This window comes from Chelonia mydas, chromosome 2 (genome assembly GCF_015237465.2).
Source record: "Chelonia mydas isolate rCheMyd1 chromosome 2, rCheMyd1.pri.v2, whole genome shotgun sequence".
Taxonomy (NCBI): Eukaryota; Metazoa; Chordata; order Testudines; family Cheloniidae; genus Chelonia; species Chelonia mydas.
Genome location: NC_057850.1, coordinates 260,769,727 through 260,795,777, shown reverse-complemented (window position 1 = coordinate 260,795,777; position 26,051 = coordinate 260,769,727). Strand labels below are relative to the sequence as shown.

Here is a 26,051-nt window from a genome sequence, read left to right as displayed (position 1 = left end):
TGGCATCTGCCGTTCATTCCCCTGTTGAGTCAGGTGGGGGGGCCCACGTGGAACACTTTGTGTATGTGCCCAGGGCTGCCCCGTTTATCCTCCACAGGGAGACTGATGACACATCCATGGAGATGCTCTGCAGTCCTGTCCCGGAGGTTTCTAGGGTTGGCTGCTGTATTTCTTCTCCGCGTAGAACACTTTCCTGTGCCACTCTGCGATGAGTTCAGCTGGCGGGGAGATGACGGCAGTACCCAGACGAGCAGCATACGGTCCCAGGCGGCTTGGGGGGCCAGTAGCAGCTATGCTCTGTGACCCTCAAGGGTGAGTTATCAGCTAGAATCACCATTGCCTGTGGGAAATAGTGCCAGTACTCAGTGACATTGCCCTGAGCTCGTACCCATCGAATAGGGACCAACATTTTATAGCTTCACGCAACAGAAAATCTTTCCCCCCTCGCCCTGATGGACCGTACTCACAAGGGCTGGGGCCAAAGAGCCATGCTGGGCGGAGGTGCTCTAGAGCTGAAGTGGAGCATTTCTAATTAAGAGTGTTTCTGGGAAAAAGGGAAGGGAGTTCTGAAGCTTTTCTTTCCCTTTCGACTGTAAATCCAAGGTCCATCTGGCTGTTTCTATCAGCAGCTTCTGGTGGGGCAGCTCTAAAGGATGCCCTCGCCACACCCACAGAACATCTGACCCTCGTGAGGCGAAAGAAGAGAACCAGGGAGAACATGTTCTGCGAGATCCTGCAAGCTAGAGCTGCACTGGCGGGCTGATATGACCAACAGCCTGGAGAAGGACAGAGTGGCCAAGAGAAAGGCCCAGCAGGACACGGAGTGGGAAATGCACCAGGACAATGGATCATCTCAGGCAGCTAACTCAAATGCTGCCGACCCTGGCTGACCTACAGGTCCAAAAATCCCACTTTTCCAGTCCTTGGAGGACTCCATGGTCGCTGCTCCCTACACCTGCCAACATACCACATGGCAACCACTCCACACCACTCCACACTGGGGGACAGCAAGGAATACCAGTTTGACATACACTGACCTGAGAGAACCATGGCTAGTGTATGAGTAGCCACAATGGGCTGCCTTTGTGTACTCAAATAGATGTAAAAGTTCATTCCTTTCCACTTTCAAATTTTCACCCCGTTAAGCTATGTTACATTTGTATAACGTCGCCTGTGGGTTTTTGTGACCATTGACTTTCTGCGCAGTGCACTGTTTTTCCCCCACTTGTTAAAAGTTCTATTTTTGGCAAATCAAATGATCTTCTAGTTCCCAGCAAATATTGCAGAATGGTAGCCAAAGCAAGCTGCACTTGTAAACACACACCAAGCACCACAACATTCATACTTCAGGAAAACACCCAGACAGATTTATAAATGTACCACAAGCCCTGCACAAAGCTCTAGGCCCAACACACACACACTCCCCGGGCTGACCAGTCAAGTACTCTTTCAAAACCTCCCTCCACCACCTAACTCCACCTTGGGCTCATGTAATGGCCCTTGTCTCTGGCTGTTCAAAGTCAGCGGCCAGCCACTCCACCCCAACCCTGGCAGAAGCTTTTCTCCCTTTACCTCACAGATCTTGCCGAGAAGGCCAATGGCATTTTGGGATGTATAAGTAGGGGCATAGCCAGCAGATCGAGGGACGTGATCGTTCCCCTCTATTCGACATTGGTGAGGCCTCATCTGGAGTACTGTGTCCAGGGCCCCACACTACAAGAAGGATGTGGAAAAATTGGAAAGCGTCCAGCGGAGGGCAACAAAAATGATTAGGGGACTGGAACACATGACTTATGAGAGAGGCTGCAGGAACTGGGATTGTTTAGTCTGCGGAAGAGAAGAATGAGGGGGGGATTTGGTAGCTGCTTTCAACTACCTGAAAGGGGGTTCCAAAGAGGATGGATCTAGACTGTTCTCAGTGGTAGCAGATGACAGAACGAGGAGTAATGGTCTCAAGTTGCACTGTGGGAGGTTTAAGTTGGATATTAGGAAAAACTTTTTCACTCGGAGGGTGGTGAAGCACTGGAATGCGTTACCTAGGGAGGTGGTGGAATCTCCTATCTTAGAAGTTTTTAAGGTCAGGCTTGACAAAGCCCTGACAGGGATGATTTAGTTGGGGGTTGGTCCTGTTTTGAGCAGGGGGTTGGACTAGTCGACCTCCTGAGGTCCCTTCCAACCCTGATATTCTAGGATTCTATGATCTTATGCAAGACAAAACAGGCAGCTATAACCATTGGGATGTTTTTCTCACTAAGATCTAATCAAGTGAGTAAACTCCAGCAGCGTCCCTTCACTCTACCAAGGAGACATTCAACATTCAATGCATCTCCTGAGCCAGTTGCTGAATCTTCCCTTGGTGCTGTCAAGGTGGCTGGTGTACGGCTCCATAAGGCAGGGCAGGCTGGGTCTCCAGAAATCATTACTGGCATTTCACGATCACTAATGGTGATCGCTGGCTAGGAGAGAATGTCCCTGTGTGCAGCTTTCGGAACAGCCCTGTGTTCTTAAAGATGCAAGCATCATACACTTCCCCTGGCCAGCCACAGTGATGTTGGTGAAGTCTCCTGATGATCCACCAATATTTGCATAAACCATAGAAAACTAGCCCTTTCTGTTGCTGTACTCTGTGGCAAGGTGGGATGGTGCCAACATAGGGACGTGTGTGTCATCTATCGCCCCACCGTGTTTCAGGAACCCACTTACTGCAAATCCATCCACTATTTCCTGCACATTGCTGAGGGTCACCGTCCTGCATAGCAGAAGATGATTGATGGCCCTGCACACTTGCATGACAACAGCTCCCACTGTGAATATGCCAACTCCAAAATGATTTCCCACTGACCAGCATTCCGGCACTGGAAGCTGCCCGTGTGTGATCACCGTTCACTTTTTCATTGTCGGTACAGTTCTCATGCTGGTGTCATTGCGCTGGAGGGCTGGGGTGAACTTGGCGCACACGGCCATGCTCATCCCAAAACTGCATTACGATGTGCTCCCTCCGGTTAGGGCTCAGACGCATCGCTCCACCAAGGGCAGCTGCTCTGCGCATGCCACCAGCAACCCTGAATTGTTTTTTGCGAAGTACCTCAGCAAACTGTCCTTAAAGATGGCATCACGTCCCCTGTTGCGGACCTTCCTGTGAGTCTGCAAATACAGGAGCATTGTGCATCCTGGAGCTGCAACGTTCATAAGAATAGTGCGGAGTTTTGCATGCTCTGTGCTTCGGTAAGAGGTGGCGGGCACTGAAAAGTGCTGTACAGGCTTGTGGGATTTTTTTTAAATGGTGCAAAAATTATGGACTATGGATGTCATTATGGGATGGAGAAGTTGCATGCTGGAAACCTGATCTGTAGCACCCAGAGCTCTCTGGGCAAGTCATTACTATCCCACAACACTGTGAACATTCCCCCAAAGCCATTATCCTGGAAGGTGGCGTGTGGCATGCTGGGATACCTACCTGTGGTGCACTGCACTTGACACTGACTCAAGCACCCCTGGGGATTCCACACAGTGCCAATGCAAGCAGCCACATAGGCAGACAATGGTGGCTGTAGGCCGATGTAACTTGGACAAACCAGTTTGTAGTGTAGACATGGCCCAGTAAAACCCAGTTTCGTCCCCAAAGATTTCATAATCTAAATAGCCAAGACAAAGCGCAGGAGAAAGGAAGGATTTTTTCCCATTTCCACCCTGAATTGCCTCCCCTTGCTTTGTGCTTTTCAAACATCAGGTACCAGCTTTGGGAGGCTCAGCCTATGCAATGTTTGAAGGACTCGGGGAAGCTTCATTCAGGTGTAGCGTTGCCTCATCCTAGAGCTCGGCTTTTGGTTTAAACTCTAGAATCTTTATTAACTGATGCTGTACTTACAGATTAATCAAGTTAAGGCCAGGCAGGACTATAAAATCATCGAGACCGACCACCTGTATATCCCAGGCCCTTAAATTTCACCCAGTTACCCCTATATTGAGCCCAGTAACTTCTGTTTGACCAAAGCAAACGTCCAGAAATGCCTCCAGTCTTGATTAGAAAACATGAAGAGCTGGAGAATCCACCACTGGCCTTGGGAGTTGGTTCCAATGGTTAATCACCCTTATTTAAAACATTGTGCCTTATTTCCAATTTGAATTTGTCTGGCTTCAGCTTCCAGGCATTGGTTCTTGCCCTGCCCTTCTCTGCTGCATTAAAGAGCCTGTCAGTGCTTGGTATTTTCTCCTTGTGAAGGTCCTTAGACACCGAGATCAAGTCACCTCTCAATCCTTTTGGTCAGCGAAACAGATGGAGCTCATGGAGTCTCTCCCTGCAAGGCATTTTCTCCAGCACTCAGATCAGGTTTGTGGCTGTCTCCTGCACCCTCTTCAATTGTTCTACATCTTTTAAAAAATACGGACACCAGAACTGTCCACAGGATTCCACTTTCAGTCTCACCAGGGCTGCGTACAGAGGCCAAATCACCTCCTCACGCCTCCTGTTTATACATCCAAGGATCACATTAGCCCCTTTTGCCTCCGTCACACTGGGAGCTCATAGCCAATCACCTGTCCACTCTCAGCCCTAGACCCTTTCCAGAGTCACTGCTTCCCAGAAGCCAGTCCCCCAGTCTGGAGGGCGAGCCAGCATTTCTTTTTCCTACATCTATCACTTTATATTTGGCCATCTTAAAACGCATTTTGTTTGACTGGGCCCAGCTTGCCCAGTGATTCTGTATTGCTGTCCTCTCATCATCAGTTGCCGTGCCACCACATGGTGTCACCTGCAAATGTTATGAGTGGTGATTTTATATTGACTGCCCGATCACTGCTGAAAATATTGAATAGCAGCAACCCTAGTACCAGTTCCTCCAGAACAGCATTAGAAACATTCCCATTCAAAGATTCCTCATTGGCAAGTACTTTTTGAGATCTGTTACCTGGCCAGCTTTTACTCCATGTAACGTGTGCTTCCCTGATACTGTACAGTGCTCGTTTTCAATCAGCACGTGTGGTACTACGTGAAATGCCGCACGAACGGCTATTTTATCTGTTACACTCGCACCTGACAGAGACTTTGACTTTTCCTCCTTAACTTTTTCTTTCCTCTTTATTTAGAAATATAGAGAAGAACAAATGAGCAAAGAAGCAAAAAAGAGCCAAAGATTAAATAAAGTACTCAACAGGCATAAATTATGCATACAGAATAGCCAAATACATGTGAGACATGGATGCCATGATTACCTTATATATAGAGACAAACCTTATTTTCTTTTGCATGTTTACCATGTGTTTCATTATTAGTACACACTGAGTAATGGAGCCTAAAACACGAAAAGTACCTGCACCATAGCAGGCTCAGAAATATTACTCTGTATATAAGACAGAGCCAACAGCCGCTCCAGCCCCAGTCCCATATCCTGCTAGAATTTCCAAGCATCAAGTATGGCTGCATCTTCTTGAGGTCTGTCTTTGAATTTGTCATATGACTATAGTACAGACTAAGGCTGTAGTCGTCATACTCCCATGGCCACCCAGTGCTGCGTTATCCAGTTGGAGATCATGCCATTTTACATCCCATAATACTGTGTCCCTTTTAGATTTTGTTAGGATAATCTTCTTAATGTTTGAGTGTTTTGCACCCTATACAAAGTTACCAGCCTGCACCTACATAGTCTCTAAAAGAAACAAGCCTTTATTGGTGACGTTGATTGACAAAAGGAAAAAATTTAAAATGTTCATCTAAATCATACAGATTGTAGCAGTCTAAGATTTGCAGACCTTTTCTTCTGAGATCTATCTTCAAAGCAATCAGCAAAAAGAATGTATTAAATATACAAATTCTCTTGTAAGGAATATGTTCATTCCTTATAAAACTAGCTGAATTATTTTGTTTAGGAAGACAATTAAGTGCCAATATTTCAGGCCTACTTTACCCCAGAAACCTGAAACTTTGTTAAATTCTATTTCACGCTCTGCGTAACGCTGGGAATAGTAGCTTTGTAGAATCAACAGCACAGCAGATGCATACATGTTTGTGCTCTCCTACTCTAATAGCCCGCACAGAACTAGTTTTTATGCGCTTTGCAAAAAGTTCTAGCACTACAGAAAACCATAGTGGAAATAAAGGACTTTTCTCCCCAATTCAGCTCTAAACCCTGCAGCAAGCTACCACGTGGGAAAGGGTTCCTCTGGCTCAGAAGGAAAGTGGACAGCATCACATCGGCTTGTTTGCGGGGTTTCTTCCTCTAATCCCCTTCTGGGCTGAGCAATGAAGATAATAGGACCCTACATCTGACTTTCCCCTTTCTCTCTGATTCTCACAGTGCTACCGTGGAGCCCAAACTCGTACTTGGTCAGACGAAATAACTAGACCCATACTTGGAAAACCTGTGATCATGCCTGGAAAACAAATCCCAAGGATCAGAATGAAAAGTGAAACCCTGTCCCACTGATTCCAACAGAGGCACGCCTGGGCCCTGGCTTTATCCAGCCTCTCTCCCTGTTTCCTTGTAGGGAAACCAACAATACAACGCATGAAAAGAAAACATAATTAAAATCAGAAACCCATGCAATGTGTCCTCATTGTATTTACATTCAAACATTTCTGTTTACAGCCCCTGCCTCATCTTCTCAGTAGGTTAAAGAAACACATTTCTCCTATCCCCTTTGGCAAGGTTCCACCCTGGGGCCCGATTCCACTCTTCCACACAGCAGCTGAATTATGGAGCAGCTTCCCTGACTGCAGTGGAGTTCAGGCCTGATTCAATGCTGTGAAAGTCAGTGGGAGCCCTTAGATTGGCCTCTAATGGACATTGGCCTGACCCTCCCTGTGGAATTTACATGGCTGTAAATGAGACTGGGTTTGGCCCCTTATCATGGAGTCCCTGCAACGGTAAAATAGAAAAACCAGAAATCACTCATCAAACACTGAAGACACTGGAAAGCATCATGACCCCTTTCTGAACCTCAGAAAGTCACCCTCAAGCAAACTCACAAAGAGGCCACTTTAGTTTCAGTTTCAAGGACTGGTTGAGCCCATTACGTTAAGGCAACAAATGGCTTTATGTTGTGTTTCCTCCAGGACAAGAAAGAAAGGTGACGCATCAGGAATCACAGCTATAGAGCTCAGTGTTCCCGTTTTCCTCACACATATGCTCAGAGTCTGCTCCGACTTCTGGCAGTTCACCCTCTTCTGCTGCTTCTTACCATCTTGTTTAACCCATGTTCCATTTACTGTAACCCAGATAGGCTTCTGGATTCTGGTCCTGCCATTTCCTCTGAGCCACTTCTCATTTCTTGAGGCATCTCCAGAACCTCTCTGAAAGATTTAGATACCAAATCTTTACCTTTCAGATTCACAGAACAACTTAAAAGGAGAAACCAGGTACGATCTTAAGTTCTTACATCCTGGGGCTTGTCTTCTTTTTAAGATTTATGCTGATGAGGCTTGAAAACGTGTCCTTCAAAACCCATCATTCAGTTGCCTGAATTTATGGCCTTTTCTCCATATTAGAATATTAATGTCCACTTTCTATATTTGCTGTAACGGCTCTTTGTAAATGGAGCAAATTCAATATTCAACTAATTTCCTTCCCTAACCAAAGGATTTCTCAAACCCAGCACTATGATTCTATGTCAGTCCTCTTGAGCTTCCTTTCTCAGCTCTGCACTGATGGAATTGTCTTGTCTGCCCTGCCCCCATAGCATCTAGCTGTTCTCCGCTGGTGCCTTAACTGCCCAACAGCCAGGTGGTTAATTGGTGTAGCATGTCTGAGGCTCCTCACAGCACTCATAGGCTGTTCTTTGATGCCTACGTCTGGTCCATTCAACCTCATTTATCTAGCCCCTGGCATCATCCGTCCTTTGGGTCTAACACTCACCAGAGGTGAAATTCTCCTACTAGGCAGAAGGCAGCAGAGAGGCTGACATGGGACATAGGCCTTGTGCTCTATGAATTTCGCCCTCTAGCGTAGGTGGGGATGTAATACCTTGTATTGGATCAACTTCTCCTGGTGAGAGAGAAGCTTTCAAGCCGCACAGAGGTCTGGTCTACACTGCAGACCAGAATCGGTATAATCACGTCGCTTGGGGTGTGAAAAATCCACACCTAACACCCCCCCTCCCGGTGTAGACAGCACTATGTCAGCAGAGTTTCTCCTGCCGACACAGCTACCACCTCTCGGGGAGGTGGGTGAACTATGCAGATGGGAGAGCTCTTTCCCATCGGCACAGGAGCAGCTTCACTTACACGCTACGGTGGCACAGCTGCGCTGACATAGTGTTTTAAGTGTAGAGCTGCCCAGAGCTCTTTTTCAGCTCTGGGAACCGTTCTGGGAGCATCACAGCTAAACGCCAGGTGGACGGATTGTCTGGCTTGAGTAGTTAGCGCGTATTGCAAGGGACCATGCAAGGTGGAGTGCCCCGTTAGCACCTCTGTGGTCAGAGGACAAAAAGCGGGGGGTTGGTAGGTTACAGATTGTTGTAATAAGCCATGACGCCAGTGTCTCTGTTCAGCCCATGAGCTTTAGTGTCTAGCAGAGTTAGGGATTTAAGCTCCCCGGCTTGTCTTTTGAAAGTGTTGTGCAGGTTTCCTTTGAGGAGGAGGAGGACTCAGTTAGGGCTTATTGCAACAATCTGTAATCCATTAACCCCCACTTTTTGTCCTCCCTGCTCCCAGTCTCATCCAACGTGCATGGAAACACACAGCAGGTTCCCAGACTTGTTTTCTGAGTCCAGGCTTGCCCTTTCTACCTTATAAATGGTATTTATGTGCACAGAGCCAACCAAATTTTGGCCAGTTACATCTGTACAACCTAATGGCAGTCCATGGGCTAGCATAGTTCTATTTGGCCTTGGCCTTTCCACCATACATTAGTGGCGGTGTCTTTAATAATTTGATTGTACACCCAAGCCCGGGATGGTAGGGGAAGCAGGATGTCCATGTTAGGCAGCACCAGCAGACTCCTGGGTTCAGAAGCATGGGGCTGGATTCAGCCACTGAAGTCAGGAGTACTATGCTGATTTACTGCAGCTGAGAATATGACCCATGGTGTCTTTCTCCCCCTGCCTGCTATTCCTACCTCTTTCTCTCTTATTGCAGCACAGCTCAGTGCGAATGCATGGAACCAGGCAGCGTGTCAGGTGAATCTGTTCACAGTCCCCATATGCACCCCTGGGGCGTCCGACTCCCCAGGCTACCGAGGAGGAAGATAGACTGGCCGTAGTATTTCCTTTAGAGCAAGACCCAGCCACTCCAAAGAACTGATTCTGCCATCTGTTGCATTACCACTTGTCCTCTGTGACTAGTTCCATTGAGGGGAAGGCAGGATGGTCCTAATTTTTTATTAATTTGTGGGTTTAGTGCCCAGATCCCTTGGTAACTGGCATATTAGGAAAACACATGTAGAAAGTGCCCATAAGAACTGAGAGCAGTGAAGCAAACCTCTCCCGCAGAAATTGCTTAGTGAGGATAATACTCGCCCTGTCTCTAGTGCCATTCAGCAGTGCATCTCAAAGCCAAATATCAACATTAATCCTCACAACCCTACATGTTCCAGACAGGGAAACTGAGGCATAGAGCGGGTAATGTGACATCTCCATGGTTACATACTGAGCCAGTGTCAGAGGTGAAAGTCCTGGCTTCCAGTCCCTGGAGCTTGTACATGTCATGCCTTGAATCCTCAAGAAGGTCAGGGGACCGCGAGTGACCCATTTTCCCCAGCGACAGCGTCTCTGCGTCCTCTCAGAGTGACACTCAGCATGCAGGGCTGTGACCAAGAGGAACTAGCTCCACTTTGTGGCTGGAGAGCCAGCCCTACTTGCCTTTTACAGAAGGGAAACCGGAGCACAGAGCTACCCGCCCAGCAGCACCATCAGTATCACATGAGCACCTGAGCTGTCTTGAGCCATAAATATCCACAGGCGCTCTGAGCAAAGGCAGCTCCCGAGGTGCGTGCAGGACAACTGGGAGACATCAAGGACATCCTGAACGATTCCTGTGCAGCAGTGAAGGAGTTGGGAAAACCAGATCTTCAAGCCCTGGAACCTGCGGGACAGGTGCCAACCATTGGTGTTAAAAACTTCTGGGAGTTATTCGCCGGGAAGTGTGACAAGTCAGAGACACTGAGCACCAGCCAGAACACCCGACCTTCTGAACACCACCTCACAGAGAAGGAAGCTGCTTCTGGCCCCAGGACACGCCATGCGGAGCTGACACAGGAGAGGCCTGGCTGTGGGGATGAGTGAAAGCCAGCCCCATCCCCAGAGGCTGTATCAGTACAGGGCCCTACAAGATGCTACCGCTTGACCTGTCCCACAAGGATAAGGCCCAGAGTTAGTAACTGCAAAACTCCAGGGGATCCTGGCACAATATCGGTTGCTGTGGGAATAAACCTGAGAAAGGGGCAGAATGCCTTCTCCTCAGCCGCTGTCGCCCAGTGTCCCCCAGGAACTCGTCCAGCCCAATGTCCGGGGGAAGCAGAGCCCCCTAAAACACAGATGCAGGAATGAAGGAAGCTGGCTGGGGCAGGTCTCAGGCACATAATCACTTAGATGATCTCGCAGCTCTTTTCCATCTGTAATTATTATGATCCTTGTAGTCTCGTCCACCTTCTCCAGGGAGTTAGTCTGGACCCCTTGCCAGCAGCTCTTCTGCTGTTTGCCACTTGCCTTTGGTCCCTTGCAAGTTCTCTGCTGTAGAATATAGAGGGACCTACTGCATGAATGTCATGGGCTCCACGCTGCCATTTCAGTGACTTTGGCTTTTCTCCCTCCCCATACATCTGACGGCTGCGTGTGCAATGTCTCCCTTGGCCTCGAAGGTGGATCTTCTCACACGCTGCTCTTCCACCACCACCAGAACCAACATTTGTTCTTTCTAGCCTGGGCTTGCTGTCTAGTTCTGCCCTTTCTCCTCCGGAGGGAACTTTTCATGCACTGAGCACGTCGATGATTCCTGGCCTCTTTTGCGGTTTGCTCATCTGTTACGTTAACTTGGGTTTTCAGTGAACTTTCTCTAACACGCGGCACGCCCAGCCCAGGAGTCAACAGGGAGCAACCGACTGGATGATGAGTGGAATGGCTCAGGGTCGATTCTATGGCCTCTGCCATCCTAAGGAGGCTTCTGCAAAGTCCCAGTTCACCCCGGTGTATCTCCAGTGAAGTTATACGTGGGATGAATGCAGCCCCAGAGCTCAGGGTTTGTACGTGATGCTAAACGGAGTCAGAAGAGATCATACGGATCTGGGCACTGGGTGGTAAAGGATCTGGATTGTGTAGGTGACTGCACTGACTGATCGGAAATGCAGTTCAATGAAATTAGTGTGTGAGTGAGCAAGCAATGGAGGGGAATCTATGCTCAGTATCCCTAGTCACCCAGCACGCAAGTGGGACTGATTGTGATAAAATCATTGAAACCACCTGCTCAATGCGAAGCTGCAGCAAAAAAGCCAGACCAGATGCTATGCTGCATGGATAGAAGAGGAGGAAAACCAAAGGATGTGGTAGCATGTAAGACTCTTGTGAGTCCCCACCTGGGGCACTACAGGACCGGGTACCATCCAGCTTCCTTGGAAGGGTGCAACAGGGGAGGGTTAGGAATTGGGAGTAAATGGAGGAACCTGGGCAGAGCTACATCATGCAAAAGGTAACAATAACCACATGGAATACGTCATCAGCAGGAGCGGGATGCCACATGAGCTCAAGAGACACCTAGATTTACTCCTGGGGAAAGTGGACAGGTCTGCAGAGCAAACTGGAAGCTGGGCTTTAAATCCATGACCAGGGGATAGGGATTTGGGTCGAGATGATCCTTCCCTGCTCTTAAAACTTCCTGAGCCAAATTCACTGGGTGCAACTTCACTGATGTCAGTGGTGCAGCAGCAGGGCCGGCGCTGGGCCTGTGTGTTAGAACCTGTCTCTCCTGCGTGTGGGCTTTCTGGTGAGTTATTAAATTAGACTTCTGGCAGAAGCTTTTCCCACAGTCCTTGCAGGTAAATGAGATCATTTCTCGGTGGGCTTTCTGAGGGACAGTGGCAAGCATCTTCTGCGGGAAACCGTCCCCACTTTCGCTGGGTAGTATCACTGGCTCTTGGGAATGGGTTTTCTGGTGCACCTTGAGATAGCGCATGGAGGAGAAGCTTTTCCCGCAGTCGGTGCATATACTCAGCAGCACCCTGCTGTGGATCTTCAGGTGGATTTTCAGAGACCCCTCCGCGGTGAAGCTTTTCCCACATTCCGTGCAAGTGAAGGGCCTCTCCCCTGTGTGCATTCGCTGGTGGATCCGCAGGTACTTGGCAGTGAAGCTTTTCCCACAGTCAGAGCAGGTGAACAGGCCCTCCCCTGTGTGCATCCGCTGGTGGATGCGGAGATAGCCCTTCTGGGCGAAGCTCTCCCCACACTCCGCGCAGGTGAATGTGGTCTCCCCCGTGTGGCTTCTCTGGTGCATCTTGAGATATCGCATGGTGGCAAAGCTCTTCCCGCAATCACTGCAGATGAAGGGGGTCCCGTCCGTGTGGATTTTCTGGTGTATCTTCAGATAGCCCTTGGTGGTGAAGCGCTTCCCACACTCGGCACAGGGATACGGGGTCTCCCCCGTGTGCAGCCTCTGGTGTATCTTGAGATAGCCCTTGGTGGTGAAGCTCTTTGCACACTCAGTGCATGTGAAGGGCGTCTCGCCCGTGTGGATTCTCTGGTGCGCCTTGAGGGAGCCCTTGGAAATGAAGCTTTTCCCGCACTCCAGACATGTGAATGGCCTCTTCCCCTTGTGCTGTCCCAGGTGTATCTTGAGATAGCCCTTGGAAGTAAAACTCTTCCCGCACTCGGTGCAAGTAAAGGGCCTCTCACCCGTGTGTTTCCTCTGGTGGACTTTGAGGTCCACCTTGCGAGTGAAGCTCTTCCCACATTCACTGCACAGAAAGGGCCTCTCCCCCGTGTGCTTCCTCTGGTGCATTTTGAGATCCCCCTTCGACGGGAACCTTTTTCCGCATTCAGTGCATGGAAAGGGCTTCTCCCCTGTGTGGAGTCTCAGGTGGATCTTCAGGTATCCCCTCTGGGTGAAGCTTTTCCCGCACTCGGTGCATGCGTACGGCCGCTCCCCCGTGTGGATTCTCAGGTGGATCTTCAGGTCCCCTTTCTGAGAGAAGCATTTCCCACACTCACTGCAGGGAAACGGCCTCTCCCTCTTGTGGTTCCTCTGTCGTATTAGGAGATCTGTCTTCTCCACACAGCTTCGTTTGCATTCCTGAAGGGCGCCTGGTCTCTCGGTCACCTGGGCTTTCTGCTGAGCCGTGCTGTTTGTGGATAGCCCTTGCGTGTTTCCTACCGAGTTTCTTTGCGTTGTCTGGAGTTTGCTCTGACTCAGGCAGTTTTTCACCTTCACTGAACTTTGGGAAACTTTCTCTTTAAGCTTCACTGAAAAGGTCTTGACTGGAAGCAGGTTTTCAGCATCTTCCTCCTGATTCTTCTCCTCCATACTTTCATTCACAATCTCATCATCTACTAGAGAGAAAACAACAGACCAGATGTTATTCCATGTGATGGTAGCAAAAGAAACGTTTCTCGTTTAAACAAAAGTTTCTATTAATTGCAAACCCCCAGGGGCTGTCAAACCTCCCTGGGAGAAACACAGTTGGAATCTCAGACTTATTGTTATGTATTATTTGTGTGATGCGGACAGGCCGGGTCCCTGCTAGGGCCCACGTCTCCCATGTCTCAGCTGGGGACTAACAGACACACAGCTGGAGTCTGGCTGGGTTTGGGCCCTGGTTTTGAACAGGCTGCACTCACGCTCTTGCCTCACCGCTGGGAGCATTGCGGTCTGCATAGCAGCAGCACCTAGGGATGCAGTCAAGGACCAGGGTCCCATTTTGCCCGGCACTGAGTAAGACATGCAGTGAAGAGACGTCAGACCATCCCTGCCCCAGACAGCTCCCGCTCTAGGTTGTATCAAGACACAACAGCTGGGGGAGACAAACAAATGGGGCTATGGGGAGGGAGGTGATGGGATACCAATAAAGCGAGCACATGGGTATACAATGAGCAACAGTCTTAACTCAGCATCTGCCTAGCCACTGTCAGCAGCATGGCTGGATCGGCCTCACTGTAGCCGGGCTCCCTCAGCAGGGGATCCGAGAAGGAAAGCTAGCTGCTGATTCCCCTCACCCCAGAGTTTCTCACACTCAGAAAGGGCAGCCCAGGAGACCACACAGAGGGGCTAGTAGGAGAAGCAGCTGGAGGAGGATGGGAAACACGTTGGGGTCCAGTTTGAAAGCTGTTCACTATCTGGGAAATCACTTTATGTACTTATTGGAAGCCCCATGGCCTTAAAATGAATCCCGGGCTTCCATGCTGCTGGTACTGTCCTGGAGAAAATTCACCTACCCTCTGCTGAGACCAAAGTCTTTAAGTGGGCGCAACTTTATCACCGATCCTCCTGCCAGCTAGTCACTCATCCTGTACTGTACATCAGCTCCCATTCCCTGACACTGCCTCACTGCCCGGTTACTTCCACTTCCCCTTGTGCATGCCTGCACCCAGCAGCCAGGTTACAAGCTGAGGGATAAAGCTCTATCAGCTTCCACTGAATTCCGCCAGCTCTGAAACCGGCTCGTGGAAACGTTAAAGCACACAGGAGTCACCAGACTGGATCAGACCGTCATCCATCCAGTCCCCTCTCCTGTCGGACCATGACTAATCACACTGGCTTCAGAGGAAGGGGCGAGGACCATTAGAATACGCTGCCTGTCGGAAAAGATTGTTCCTAACGCCCTGGAGGCTGGGGGATTGGGCAGCAACCAGGCTGCAGGGGCAAGTCATGAAGAGGGAGCACTTTGAGTCGCAAAGAGAGAAGGGGAGCAGACAAGGGAGGGGCCATATGGGGCAAAAGCTAACTCCCAGCCCCAGCCTCAAGGAGGCACACCTGGGCTGAGTGCAGCCCTTCACAGGTACCTTTCGATTTCATGGAATGCCCTTGTCCTTGTACCAGGAGAAGTTATGGCTCCTACACACACGGAGCTGCCCGTGCAGCTCTCTCCCTCCGCGCCGCTCTCGTGGCATCTGGGTAGCGGGCGTGAGGTTCACACGGGCTGTGGGGAAAAATGGGTCCTGCCAGCACGGTTCAGGGAATGTGGTGACCCATATCAAACTGGCTGCAGTCCCGAGCGTTGCTGAAATCATCTTCTCCAACAGCTCTCACCATCTCGAACCGTGGTACCTTTCTCCAGCTGTCCACACTGCCTTCCGACAGGAATTCCCAACCTCCTTCCCTTGCATTCAACGTCCTGCCCAGCTCAGCCACTGCCTAAGGCCCAGCTCGGTCTTCATGTGAGCAGGAGCAACTGACTCAGAGAAGCAGCACCTACGTACCCAAGTTTGCCTCTATCCCTCGGCACCCTAACTCCAGCTCCTCTGTAATTACCTGTCTGCCAGCTCCCTCTCTTCCCATTTCCCATTCTCTTCCCTTTACGCAGTGTCGTAGGCAGGGAACTCCCTCGCCCTTAGCACCCGAACACCCCCCACCTCACAGAACCCCTCCCTCCAAACTCCCACGCCCCTCTGATGCAAATCCTCACAGGGAAGTGAAGCATTCTGGTCAGTGTGCCGGCTGGTTCGTCTCGCCCACCCTCAGTTACAGCCTGATCGTTACTGTTGCTATCAGCTGGCCTCAGCGTCCAGTTCTGCCACCCGCTTTCAAATACCGATAACCTTTTCTTCCGAAGGGAAATGGAGCGATTGTGGTTCTGACCGTCACCATGTCACGTGGCGTGACACCATGAGGGGGAAACGACATCTCCTGTGTCTTTTAAAACCAGTTTCTCTTCTGGAACCACAAATACTGAAGTGCCTTTACTCATAACACTGCAGCCATTGCGTGACCTCACTGGAGGGCAGAGTTAAGGTGTTCTGAGCCTTCACTGTGTGTTTCCTACCTTAGCTGCTTTAGATTTAACTTTGAGTTTCCTGGATTCAGAACTCTTGGTTTGGTTTACAACACCCTGCAGCGTTTTATCCCCCTAAAGTTATCCATGCACGCACCGGCTTAACTGCAGCCCGCAGTATTTTGTCTAGGAAATGAACACCACTTAAAAATGAGACTGCAGGACCTCGCTAGCAGGCGCTTCCCTGCCTGTTCATTCCCCCAAGAGCTGAGAATTGTCAGAGATACAATTCTCACACACTCCACGCAGGGAGAATCCCACGCAACTGTCTGGTGACGTGGCTTTTCATGTGTTGCACGGCCCCCAGTAGCACAAACGTGTCTCTTTACCTAGCGAGGTGACAAGCTCGTAATTCTCCTTCATCACGTCCCAGTACAGTTCTTTCTGCCATTCCGCTAACTCCTTCCACTCCTCCGGCGAGAAATAGACTGCAACATCCTCAAATGTCACCGGAGCCTGAAATCACAAATTGTCACCTGGTTAGCATCTTCTGCATCAGCAGCATCCTGCCCCTTACAGCCCTGACCCTTGTCCGGGGATGGGGCATTTTCGAGTCACAGCGATAATCCACTCACTGCTGACACAGGAATTTAGGAGTTGCCATACTAGGTCTGAGCAGGGGTACCCTCTCTCCAACAGCGGCAGTACCAGTTACTTCAACGGAAGTACAAGAAACCATGTCACAGAACGCGAATAACCTGCTTCTAGGGGAAAAGTCTTTGTGATTGCTATCAGCTCACGCCCTGAAGCAGAATTTATAGTTTCCACAATTATATTTAATTATCCTGTCTAATGTAACGTTGGATGCTTGCATTAACCATGAGTGCTTAATGTTTTTCTGAATTCTGCAAAGCTCCTGGACTCAATATTGCCATGTGGCAACAAGTTCCGCATTCTAATTTTGCATTTTTCAATTTCTGCTGCCTTTCAATGTCACTAAATGTTCCCTTGCTCTTGCACTGGGCAAGAGGATAAACAGGAGCAGCAAATTTACCCTCCCTATGCCAGTCAGTTCTTATACCTCTATCCTGTCCTCTCTCGTTCATCTCCTCTCTAAACTAAACAGTCTCAGTCTCACCTCACTCACAAGTCCCTCCTGGCCTCTAATTTGCCACCAGTCCCTGAACTCCCTCTGTATGTGCTACTGAACTGACGGGACAGGCTGACCAGACCTGAACACAATATTCAGGGCAGGGCACACCCCTGACACACGATGTCAGTGTGATATTTACTGTATCTTCAGGCACACCAACACGTCACATACTTTTCTGGGCCAGTGCTGTACATGGAGCGGAGGTTTCCATTGCTCTGCCGCAATAACACCCAGCTCTTTGTCTGAGTGGTGACAATTGATCTAGAATCCAGACACGTGAATAAATAGCTCAAATGGATCTTTCCAAACTGCCTTGCTCTGCATTTGTTAGCAGTGAATTTCATCTGCTGTGGTGTTGCCCGTTCACCTATCTTGGCTAGGTCTCTCTCGTTCCCAGGGGCACCATTTCAGATTTTGGTGTGTGGGGGGGAATAACCCGTGATTCCTGGGGCTATGTAGGCACTTGAAAACTCTAGTTTTTTGGCAGGTAATTTAGCAATTAGCTGACAGGAGCCCTGTATCTAATTCCTTTATAAAAAAAAAATTAAATAAATATTAGACCCACTCAACTCTAACAACATGTTCTGACATCTTGTGGCAAATCACTTAAGGGACACTGGTTAGGTTTAAAATTTTAATGTATATTCTTACTAACTCTGGGGAGAGAGAGAGAGAGAGCGTGCGCGCGCCCATCAGGACTCCTGGGTTCTACCCCAGCTCTGGGAGGGGAGTGGGGTCTAATGGGTTACAGTAGGGAGCAGATACATCTGGGTTCTATAGAAGAACACCAGAATGGCCATACTGGGTAAGACCAAAGGTCCATCTAGCCCAGTATCCTGTCTTCCAACAGTGGCCAATGCCAGGTGCCCCAGAGGGAATGAACAGAACAGGGAATCATCAAGTTGCCCTGTTGCCCACTCCCAGCTTCTGGCAAACAGAGGCAAAGGACATGCATGGATGTCTGCCCACCCTGGCTAATAGCCATTGCTGGACCTATCCTCCAGGAACGTATCTAGTTCTTACTGGAACCCTGTTATAGTCTTGGCTTTCACAACATCCCCTAACAAAGAGTTCCACATGTTGACTGTGAAGAAACACTTTGTTTGTTTTAAATCTGCTGCCTATTAATGTCATTGGGTGACCCCTAGTTCTTGTGTTATGGGAAGGAGTAAATAACACTTCCTTCTTTACTTTCTCCACACCTCTATCATATTCCCCCTTTGTCTCTTTTCCATGCTGAAAAGTCCCAGTCTTATTAATCTCTCCTCATACGGAAGGTGTTCTATACCCTTAATCATTTCTGCTGCCCTTCTCTGTACCTTTTCCAATTCCAATGTATCTTTTTTGAGATGGGGTGACCAAATTTGCATGCAGCATTCAAGATGTTGGCATACCATGGATTTATATAGAGGCAATATGATATTTTCTGTCTTATCTAGACCTTTCCTAACGATTCCCAATATTTTGGAAGCTTTTTTAATTGCCACTGCACATTGAAGAGATGTTTGCAGAGAACTATCCACAATGACTCCAAGATCGCTTTATTGACGGGTTCAGCTAATTTAGACCCCATCATTGTGCATGCAGAGTTGGGATTATGTTTTCCAATGTGCATTACTTTGCATTTATCAACAGTGAATTTCATCTGCCATTTTGTTGCCTAGTCACCCAGTTTTGAGAGATCCTTCTGTAGCTCTTCGCAGTCTGCCTGGGTCTTAACTGCCTTTAGTAATTTTGTATCATCTGCAAATTTTGCCACCTCACTGTTTACCCCTTTTCCCAGATCATTTATGAATATGTTAAATAGGACTGGGCCCAGTACAGACCCCTGGGGGACACCACTATTTACCTCTCTCCATTCTGGAAATTGACCATTTATTCTACCCTTTGTTTCCTGTCTTTTAACCGAATTGCCTGGCAGTGGTTTCAGGATCATCTAAGGATCCTTAATTTACTTTAATGACAAGCCTTTTGTTATGTTAATCACCCTGCCTGTTTGTAAACAAACTCCCTGCCCCAAAGACTGCTGCTCCCAGCTTCCAAACTCATCACATATCACACTGAAGCTGCTGCAGTTAAGAGCTCCGTCTGGGGCTAGGGTGAGTAGACCTCCCCTACGGAAGGGGGGGGGGCTAGAGCCATTCCCTTCCCCCCCCAAATGGCACCCCTGCTAGTTCCTCACAGTCTCCTCTAATCTTGACTAACCCTGATTGTCTGCTGTGGTTTTTGCCACCTGGCTACTCACCCCATTTTCCAGGTAATTAATGAATATACTAAAAAACAGCCCTAGGTTAGAACACTGCGGCATGCTCTGTGCCCCTTTGGCCATGCTGAACATCGACTGTCTAGTCCCATCTCGTAGCCAGTCACCGATCCACAACAAAACCTTCTCTCTTGCTCCATGACTCCCTTCGGTGCCCTTGGCAGTTTCTAGTGAGGGACTTCTGACAGAGGCTTTGAAACAGTCCCTACAAACGACACAAACCAATTGGTCTTTACCAATTATTTTGCTGACACACGAGAGAATTCACCTTCGTTTCCCCAGCTGGGTGCTCATGCTAGGAGCCATTCAGCACAGTAGAATCTCAGAGTTACGAACCCCTCGGGAATGCAGGCTGTTCGTAATGCTGAACAAAACGTTAGGGTTGTTCTTTCAAAAGTTTACAACTGAACACTGACTTAATGCAGCTTTGATATTTCACTATGGAGAAAAAATGCTGTTTTCTTTTCCCTTTATTTTTGTAGTTTACGTTTAACACAGTACTGTATTTGCTTTTCTTTTTTTTTCTTTTTGTCTCTGCTGCTGCCTGATTAGGTACTTCCAGTGCCAAATGTGGTGTGCGGCTGACCAGCCAGTCCGTAACTCTGGTGTTCTTAACTCTGAGGTTCTGCTGCACCGGTACAAACACTGAGAGTTTGGTTTAACCGAATCATCATGCTGGTGAACGAAAACGAGCACGACTGTGTTTGTTTTTAAAGCCAGCTGCGTGGGCAGAGCAGAGAAATAAATGTCCTTCACCCAAACGGCTCCTGAGGCGCAAAGCCACTGGAAAACTCAACACTCCAGCACGAGGGAGCTCAAAGAGCTCCGGGGGCCTACGCCCCCCAGGGACCGAGACACCTCTGGACACAGAATAAGCTTGAGGTGACCAAGCTCCTATTGCCTTCAGCTGAGCCAGGCGGGCTCCCCCAGGCACTGAGGGCTGGTTACCCCTAAGAAGCCTGGGCACTTGTTTCTGGGCAAACGGGCTTGGGCGGGTTACCCAGAGGTTACAGGAGTGTCTTTAAACTAGGAAGATGGGGCAAGAGTGGGAGTGTTGAAATCAGGCACAAACCTTGGGCTCTATCTAAGCTACAGAAATAGCAGCTGGATTGTCATGAGGGGGAAAAGAAAACACGTTACAACCATGTGAGGAAATATGTTTTATCTTTGATACGGAGGAGGGTTAAACTACGGCCCCCTTATATGGTTAAAGTGAGGGGAGGTGTTTCGGGGGGGCTGTTTTTTCTGTCCACACAGCCAAGAAGAAACCACATTATAACACCGTTGGGTCAAAATAACGTTAAAATGTGGCTTTAGAGTCACCCAAGGCTGGAAGCTGGATAAACCTGAACTGGGCCGGAGGATCGAACTCCCATCGCTACCATCCGGGGCAGTGTCTAACTGAAGTTTATTTCCAAAAGTTTCCCAACTTCACCATCCCAGATTCAGCTCCACCCATAGCAGCAATGGGGGTGCTGGTGTAGACAGGACGACAGCTGGCCCTGGCATTTTAACCATCGTGTCCTGATCTGAGCAGAGCTGGAGGTCTAGAGAGCAAGGCAGTGAAAACACCAATGGCTGATCTACACTGGCACTCCCGCTGGCAGAGCGGCACCAGAGGCAGAGAGGGACGGCTTGGGCAGAAAGGCCCGGTGTGGACAAGACTATGGTTTGGAGCTCCCACAAAACCCAGTGAGGTCCAGCTCCTCAGCTGGCACAAGCCAGCACTAGCCCCTTGGACATCAGTGATGTTTATACCCATCCCCACCAGCCGAGGTGCTGGTCGGCATGTTGCAGAAGGAACATGTCAGTTCCGCACAGCGGGGCGCACTCACCCACGGTGCACATGCAGCATAGATGAAGGAAGCACTCAGCAGCCTAACCAGCGATCCAAATCTGCACATATCCGTGCCATGTGGGTGAGCGGAGGTTGCTATGAGAACCTGAATTCTTACTTTGCCTTGCATAACTCTTGCGCAGCCAACAGAAATTGGGCTCAGCAAGTCTTCCAAGCCTCAGGGAGTGTTGCAAGCCTTGTGTCCATCTGCCAGCCTTCTCCTAACACACTAGTTAGCTGCTCCCAGCACTGCTGTTCTTGGAAATAACCAACTCCGAAGGAAGAGGAGGGCAGCTTGCGACTTTCCTAGGAAGTAATATTCTTTCAAGTGTACCCACTGGTGCCTGGGGGATCTGGTAATAGGCTCCTAGCAATACCAATATAATTAGTTTCCTGACTATTTTGGTCTTTAACCTTAATTTAGCTTTCATGTCTAGGCAGATCTGTGCATAACATCAAATGAATTCACCAGAGGCAAAGTTCACTGCTGGGGCTATGCACCACTGATGCCCCACTTCAGTGCCCCACAAGTGCCGGCCCTCCACACACTGGTGCATTTTCAGCCCCACGTCACATCTTTGCCAGAGGAATCTTATTGTTGGATGGCTCTAAGACCTGTGCATTAAGTAACCAATCCTCTTCCAGCTGTCACAACACCTGTGGTTGCTTTTATGAAGCCTGTGTTTTTAGAGGGAGATCAGTATATCGTATGTAATCAGCTGCCGGTCAGAGTGTCCAAACCAGCACTAGGGAACCAGGTGGGCATTCCTCTAACCAGGACAGCTTAGGGTCAATACAGAGCATGGCTTTCTGCTCACAGGGCAAACTGCAGGTAGTCTCCAATGCTGGAGGAACATGCCCAATTCACCACAGTGCAGATTTTCAGAAGTGCCGAGTGACTCGGGGGGTCACACTTGTGACACGTTAAAGAGGGTTGTTGTTTTTCTCAAGAGAGAGAGGGTGCTCAACTCCCCATGAATACCAGGCCCCTTTACAGAGTCTCCAGTTGGGCACCCAAACGCTGAGGTGCCCTGAATCACGACTTGCTTATGAAAATCTCCCCCCGACCACGGTTCAAGAGAACAAGTGACAGTTAGTTGGATGCCAGTAAGTAGGGATATCAAAGGGGGCTTAGGCCCTTAGCCACAGGCTTTCCTCCGCCCATGGACCTGGCTTAAACTGGCTCCCAGTTCGGGGTCTAGGTAGACCCAGGTCGCACGGGCAGGGGTCTCGGAGATGGAGTCATTTTCCCCTGGAGCACTGAGCAGGAATCATCCACTAGGATCAACTAGGTGGATTTCCCATGATCCCTCTCCCATGGAAAAACACCCCCTAGACTCTAAGGCCAGCAGGGACCATCATGATCATCTAGCCTGACCTCCTGCACATCGCAGGCCACAGAACTTCGCCCACCACTCCTGCAACAGATCCCTCACCTCTGGCCAAGTTACTGACGTCCTCAAATCATGATTTAAAGACTTCAGATGACAGAATCCACCATTTACACTAGTTTAAACCTGCAAGTGACCTGTGCCCCATGCTGCAGAGGAAGGTGAAACCGCCCCAGGTTCCTGCGCTTTAGTAACACCCAAAGGGCTGGCTGCGGAGTCTGTCCCGCGAGGGGACCAGCGCCAGCCGCTTCCGCGCTTGTGGAAGGCTCTCCGGGTCCCAGCAGGACCAGGCCCCAAAGCTTGTGCATGCTGGTTCCTTGTTTCAGATAAATGGGCACCTGCAGGGGTGCCCAAGAACAGGCAAGCTGTGCCCAGCGAGAGGGCACTGCTACCCTGCAGAGGGGCGTGCCAGGCAGGAGGGAGCAGCTTGTCTGGGGAAACAGCTGCCCCTTCCTTTACAGCGTGCCCATGACAGGACAGGTCACTGGCCGGCCCCCAGTTTCTGAGCCCGGGACTTGAAGGACTCTGGCGGATTCTGAGTGGGGTTTGGCGGTGCCGGTTTCCTTGGGAACCCAGCTGCTGACACACCGATGCCCATCCCCGAATCGCCGTTATCAGTGCCGGGTGAGCCCCAAGCTCTCCGGCGCGGCGACGCATAACCCCTCTGGAGCAGACGTAGGGCAGGGAGGAGCTGCCTGCCCGCCTGCCGGCGTTTCAGGGAGCTGAAAGGCAGTGACCAGAATTCATTCCTGCCTGGTGCCAGGGGCTTTAAGGGGCCGCCCCTGGGGTGAGTCCGGTGCCATCTCCCTGCCACTCCCCCAGCGCGGAGAGAGGAGCCTTTCGGCGCTAGGCTCTGTCCCTGGAGGGGCTGGGCTGGCCTGGGAGGTTCAGCCCCGGGCCCGTCCCAAAAGCTGCACAGCCCTAGCTTGGCACGAACCTGTCACCACCCAGCCGGGCAGCCCGGCCGGAATCTGGAGCGAATCAGGACCAGCTCCGCTGGGCGCCATTTACACTGGTTTACGGGGAGCTGAAGCTCAGGCCGACCAAGGGAGCGAGCGGCTCCAGCAGCAATCGCCCCCCCACTGCCCGGGCCGGGGAACGCATGGGGCAGGTGCTTTCAGAACCAGGGGGGCCCTGGGCCTCTGCCCCCCCCGGGCAGCGCTGCTGAGTGCTCCGGCTGCAGGGCGGGGGGGGGGCTGGGGCCTGCCTGGGGCCAACGCTGAACCGGGGCCCTTCTGCAGCTGGGAGAGGGCGGGGGGGGGGACTCCGGGGGGGGAGGGACGGGCCTGGGGAGGCTGGGCAGGGAGGGGGCCCGGGGGAGACCCCGGGGGGGCAGGGAGGGGCCGGGCAGGGAGACTCCGTGGGGTGGGAGGGGCGTGGGGGGGAGACTCTGGGGGGCGGGGGAGCCGGGCAGGGAGGGGGCCCGGGGGGGAGACCCCGTGGGCCGGGGGGGGCGGGGCAGGGAGGGGGCCCGGGGGGGAGACCCCGTGGGGCGGGGAGGGGGCCCGGGGGGGGAGACCCCGTGGGGCGGGGGGGGGCGGGGCAGGGAGGGGGCCCGGGGGAGTCCCCGTGGGGCGGGGGGGGCCGCGGGGGGGCCGCCGCTCTTTGTGCCGCTCGCCCGCAGCCCGCCCCGGCCGCCCCCGCCGCTGCTCGCCCGAGCCCGGGCCGGGCCGCCTACCTGCGCCGAGCCCGCGCCGGGCATGTTCCCGCCGGCCCGGCCCGGCCGCTCGCGGCTCCGCGGGAGGCTCCGGCCGGGGCGGGACGCGGCTCCCTGCGGCACCGGGCGGCGCGGGGCGCACTGGGCATGCGCAGGCGGACGGCGCATGCTCAGTAACACCTGCTGAGGCCGCTGCCCTTCCCCCTGCCCGTCCGTGCCCGGGGGTTCCTCTGCTCCGTACGGGGGGGCCGGAAGTTGACTGGAGGGGGGGTCCCGGAACCGGCGGCAGGGTTAGGGGAGGGGCTGAGGGATGGGGGGGGAGCGGGGTTAACCCAGGGGCGGGGCAGGGGCACGGGGGGGGGACAGTGATCCCGGGGGGGGGGGGCTGCGCCCCCGTGTTTGCAGCAATGGGGGGGGGCAAAGGGGCTTGTTTATTTCCCCTCCCCCAGACAGCAGCGCCCGGCATGGGCCGCCCCGGCTCCCCAGCGCCCCGTCCCTGCAGCGCCTGCTCGGTGTGCGGGCCGGGGGCTGCCGCCGGGGGGAGAACTGGGGGAAACCGGGGCCTCCCTAACCCCCCCCGCCCCCCAGGGGGCTGTGCACCCCCCCTGCATTTCCCTAACCCCCCCTCCCGCCCCCCAGGGGGCTGTGCACCCCCCCCTGCATTTCCCTAACCCCCCCTCTCCCCAGGGGGCTGTGCACCCCCCCCCGCATTTCCCTAACCCCCCCCGCCCCCCATGGGGCTGTGCACCCCACCCGCATTTCCCCAACCCCCCCTCCCCCCAGGGGGCTGTGCACCCCCACCGCATTTCCCTAACCCCCCCTCCCGCCCCCCATGGGGCTGTGCACCCCCCCGCATTTCCCCAACCCCCCCCGCCCCCCAGGGGGCTGTGCACCCCCCCCGCATTTCCCCAACCCCCCCTCCCGGCCCCCAGGGGGCTGTGCACCACCCCCCCCGCATTTCCCCAACCCCCCCTCCCGCCCCCCAGGGGGCTGTGCACCCACCCCCCCCCCGCGTGGTCAGCTAGTTCCATGCAGTGCTACGTCATGGGGCAGTTTTTAGCAAATTAGGACAAGTCAGCAAATAACGACCTTATGTTCTTGGTGGTGATGGGAAACTCCAACTACTCAGACATCTGTTGTGGAAAATAACACAGCAGGGCACAGATTATCCAGCAAGTTCTTGGAATTTATTGGAGACAATTTTTTATTTCGGAAGATGGAGAAAGCAACCGGGGGGGGGGCGTGGAGGGAGGCTGTTCTAGATTTGATTTTGACAAATAGGGAAGAACTGGTTGAGAATTTGAAAGTGGAAGGCAGCTTGGGTGGAAGGGATCATGAAATGGTAGAGAGTATCAGAGGGGCGGCCGCGTTAGTCTGGATCTGTAAAAGCGGCAGAGAGTCCTGAGGCACCTGACAGACTAACAGACGTCTTGGAGCAGGAGCTTCCGTGGGTAAATACATGCCATGCCGCCGACGAAGGGGGCATTCACCCACGAGAGCTCATGCTCCAGTACGTCTGTTAGTCTACAAGGTGCCACAGGACTCTTTGCCGCTTTTACATGAAATGGTAGAGTTCCTGATTCTAAGGAATGGTAGGAGGGAGAACAGCACAATAAAGACAATGAATTTCAAAAAGGCAGACTTTAGCAAACTCAGGGAGTTGGTAGGTAGAATCCCATGGGAAGCAAGTCTAAGGGGAAAAGCAACTGAAGACAGTTGGCAGTTTTCAAAGAGACATTATTAAGGGCGCAAGAGCAAACTACCCCACTGCGTAGGAAAGACAGGAAGTCTGGCAAGAGACCAGGAGATCTTCAATGATCTAAAAATCAAGAAAGAGTCCTACAAAAAGTGGAAACTTGGTCAAATTACAAAGGATGAATATAAACAAATAACACATGTATGTAG

General features: G+C 51.5%; 2 protein-coding genes across 6 annotated transcripts in view; one reads left to right on the top strand and one right to left on the bottom strand.

Moving 5' to 3' along the window:
- The window catches only part of GIMAP8 (GTPase, IMAP family member 8), a 641,187-nt gene that overhangs the window by 101,770 nt on the left and 513,366 nt on the right, over positions 1 to 26,051 (top strand). The window lies entirely within an intron of this gene.
- On the bottom strand, positions 5,059 to 24,287 carry LOC102942285 (gastrula zinc finger protein XlCGF57.1). 5 transcript variants are annotated; one of them, XM_037891447.2, is made up of 3 exons: positions 24,168 to 24,287; positions 16,235 to 16,361; positions 5,059 to 13,467 (listed from the first exon to the last, which is right to left on the bottom strand). In XM_037891447.2, the coding sequence occupies exons 1-3, from the start codon at positions 24,189 to 24,191 to the stop codon at positions 11,669 to 11,671; spliced, it is 1,950 nt and encodes a 649-aa protein (XP_037747375.1). In that variant the 5' UTR covers positions 24,192 to 24,287; the 3' UTR covers positions 5,059 to 11,668. The 5 variants fall into 5 exon arrangements, with proteins under 5 accessions (XP_037747375.1, XP_037747376.1, XP_037747378.1 ...); XM_037891448.1 differs by having other exon boundaries at positions 5,059 to 13,464; positions 24,168 to 24,276; XM_037891450.2 differs by lacking the exon at positions 24,168 to 24,287 and adding an exon at positions 14,917 to 15,053 and having other exon boundaries at positions 16,235 to 16,364.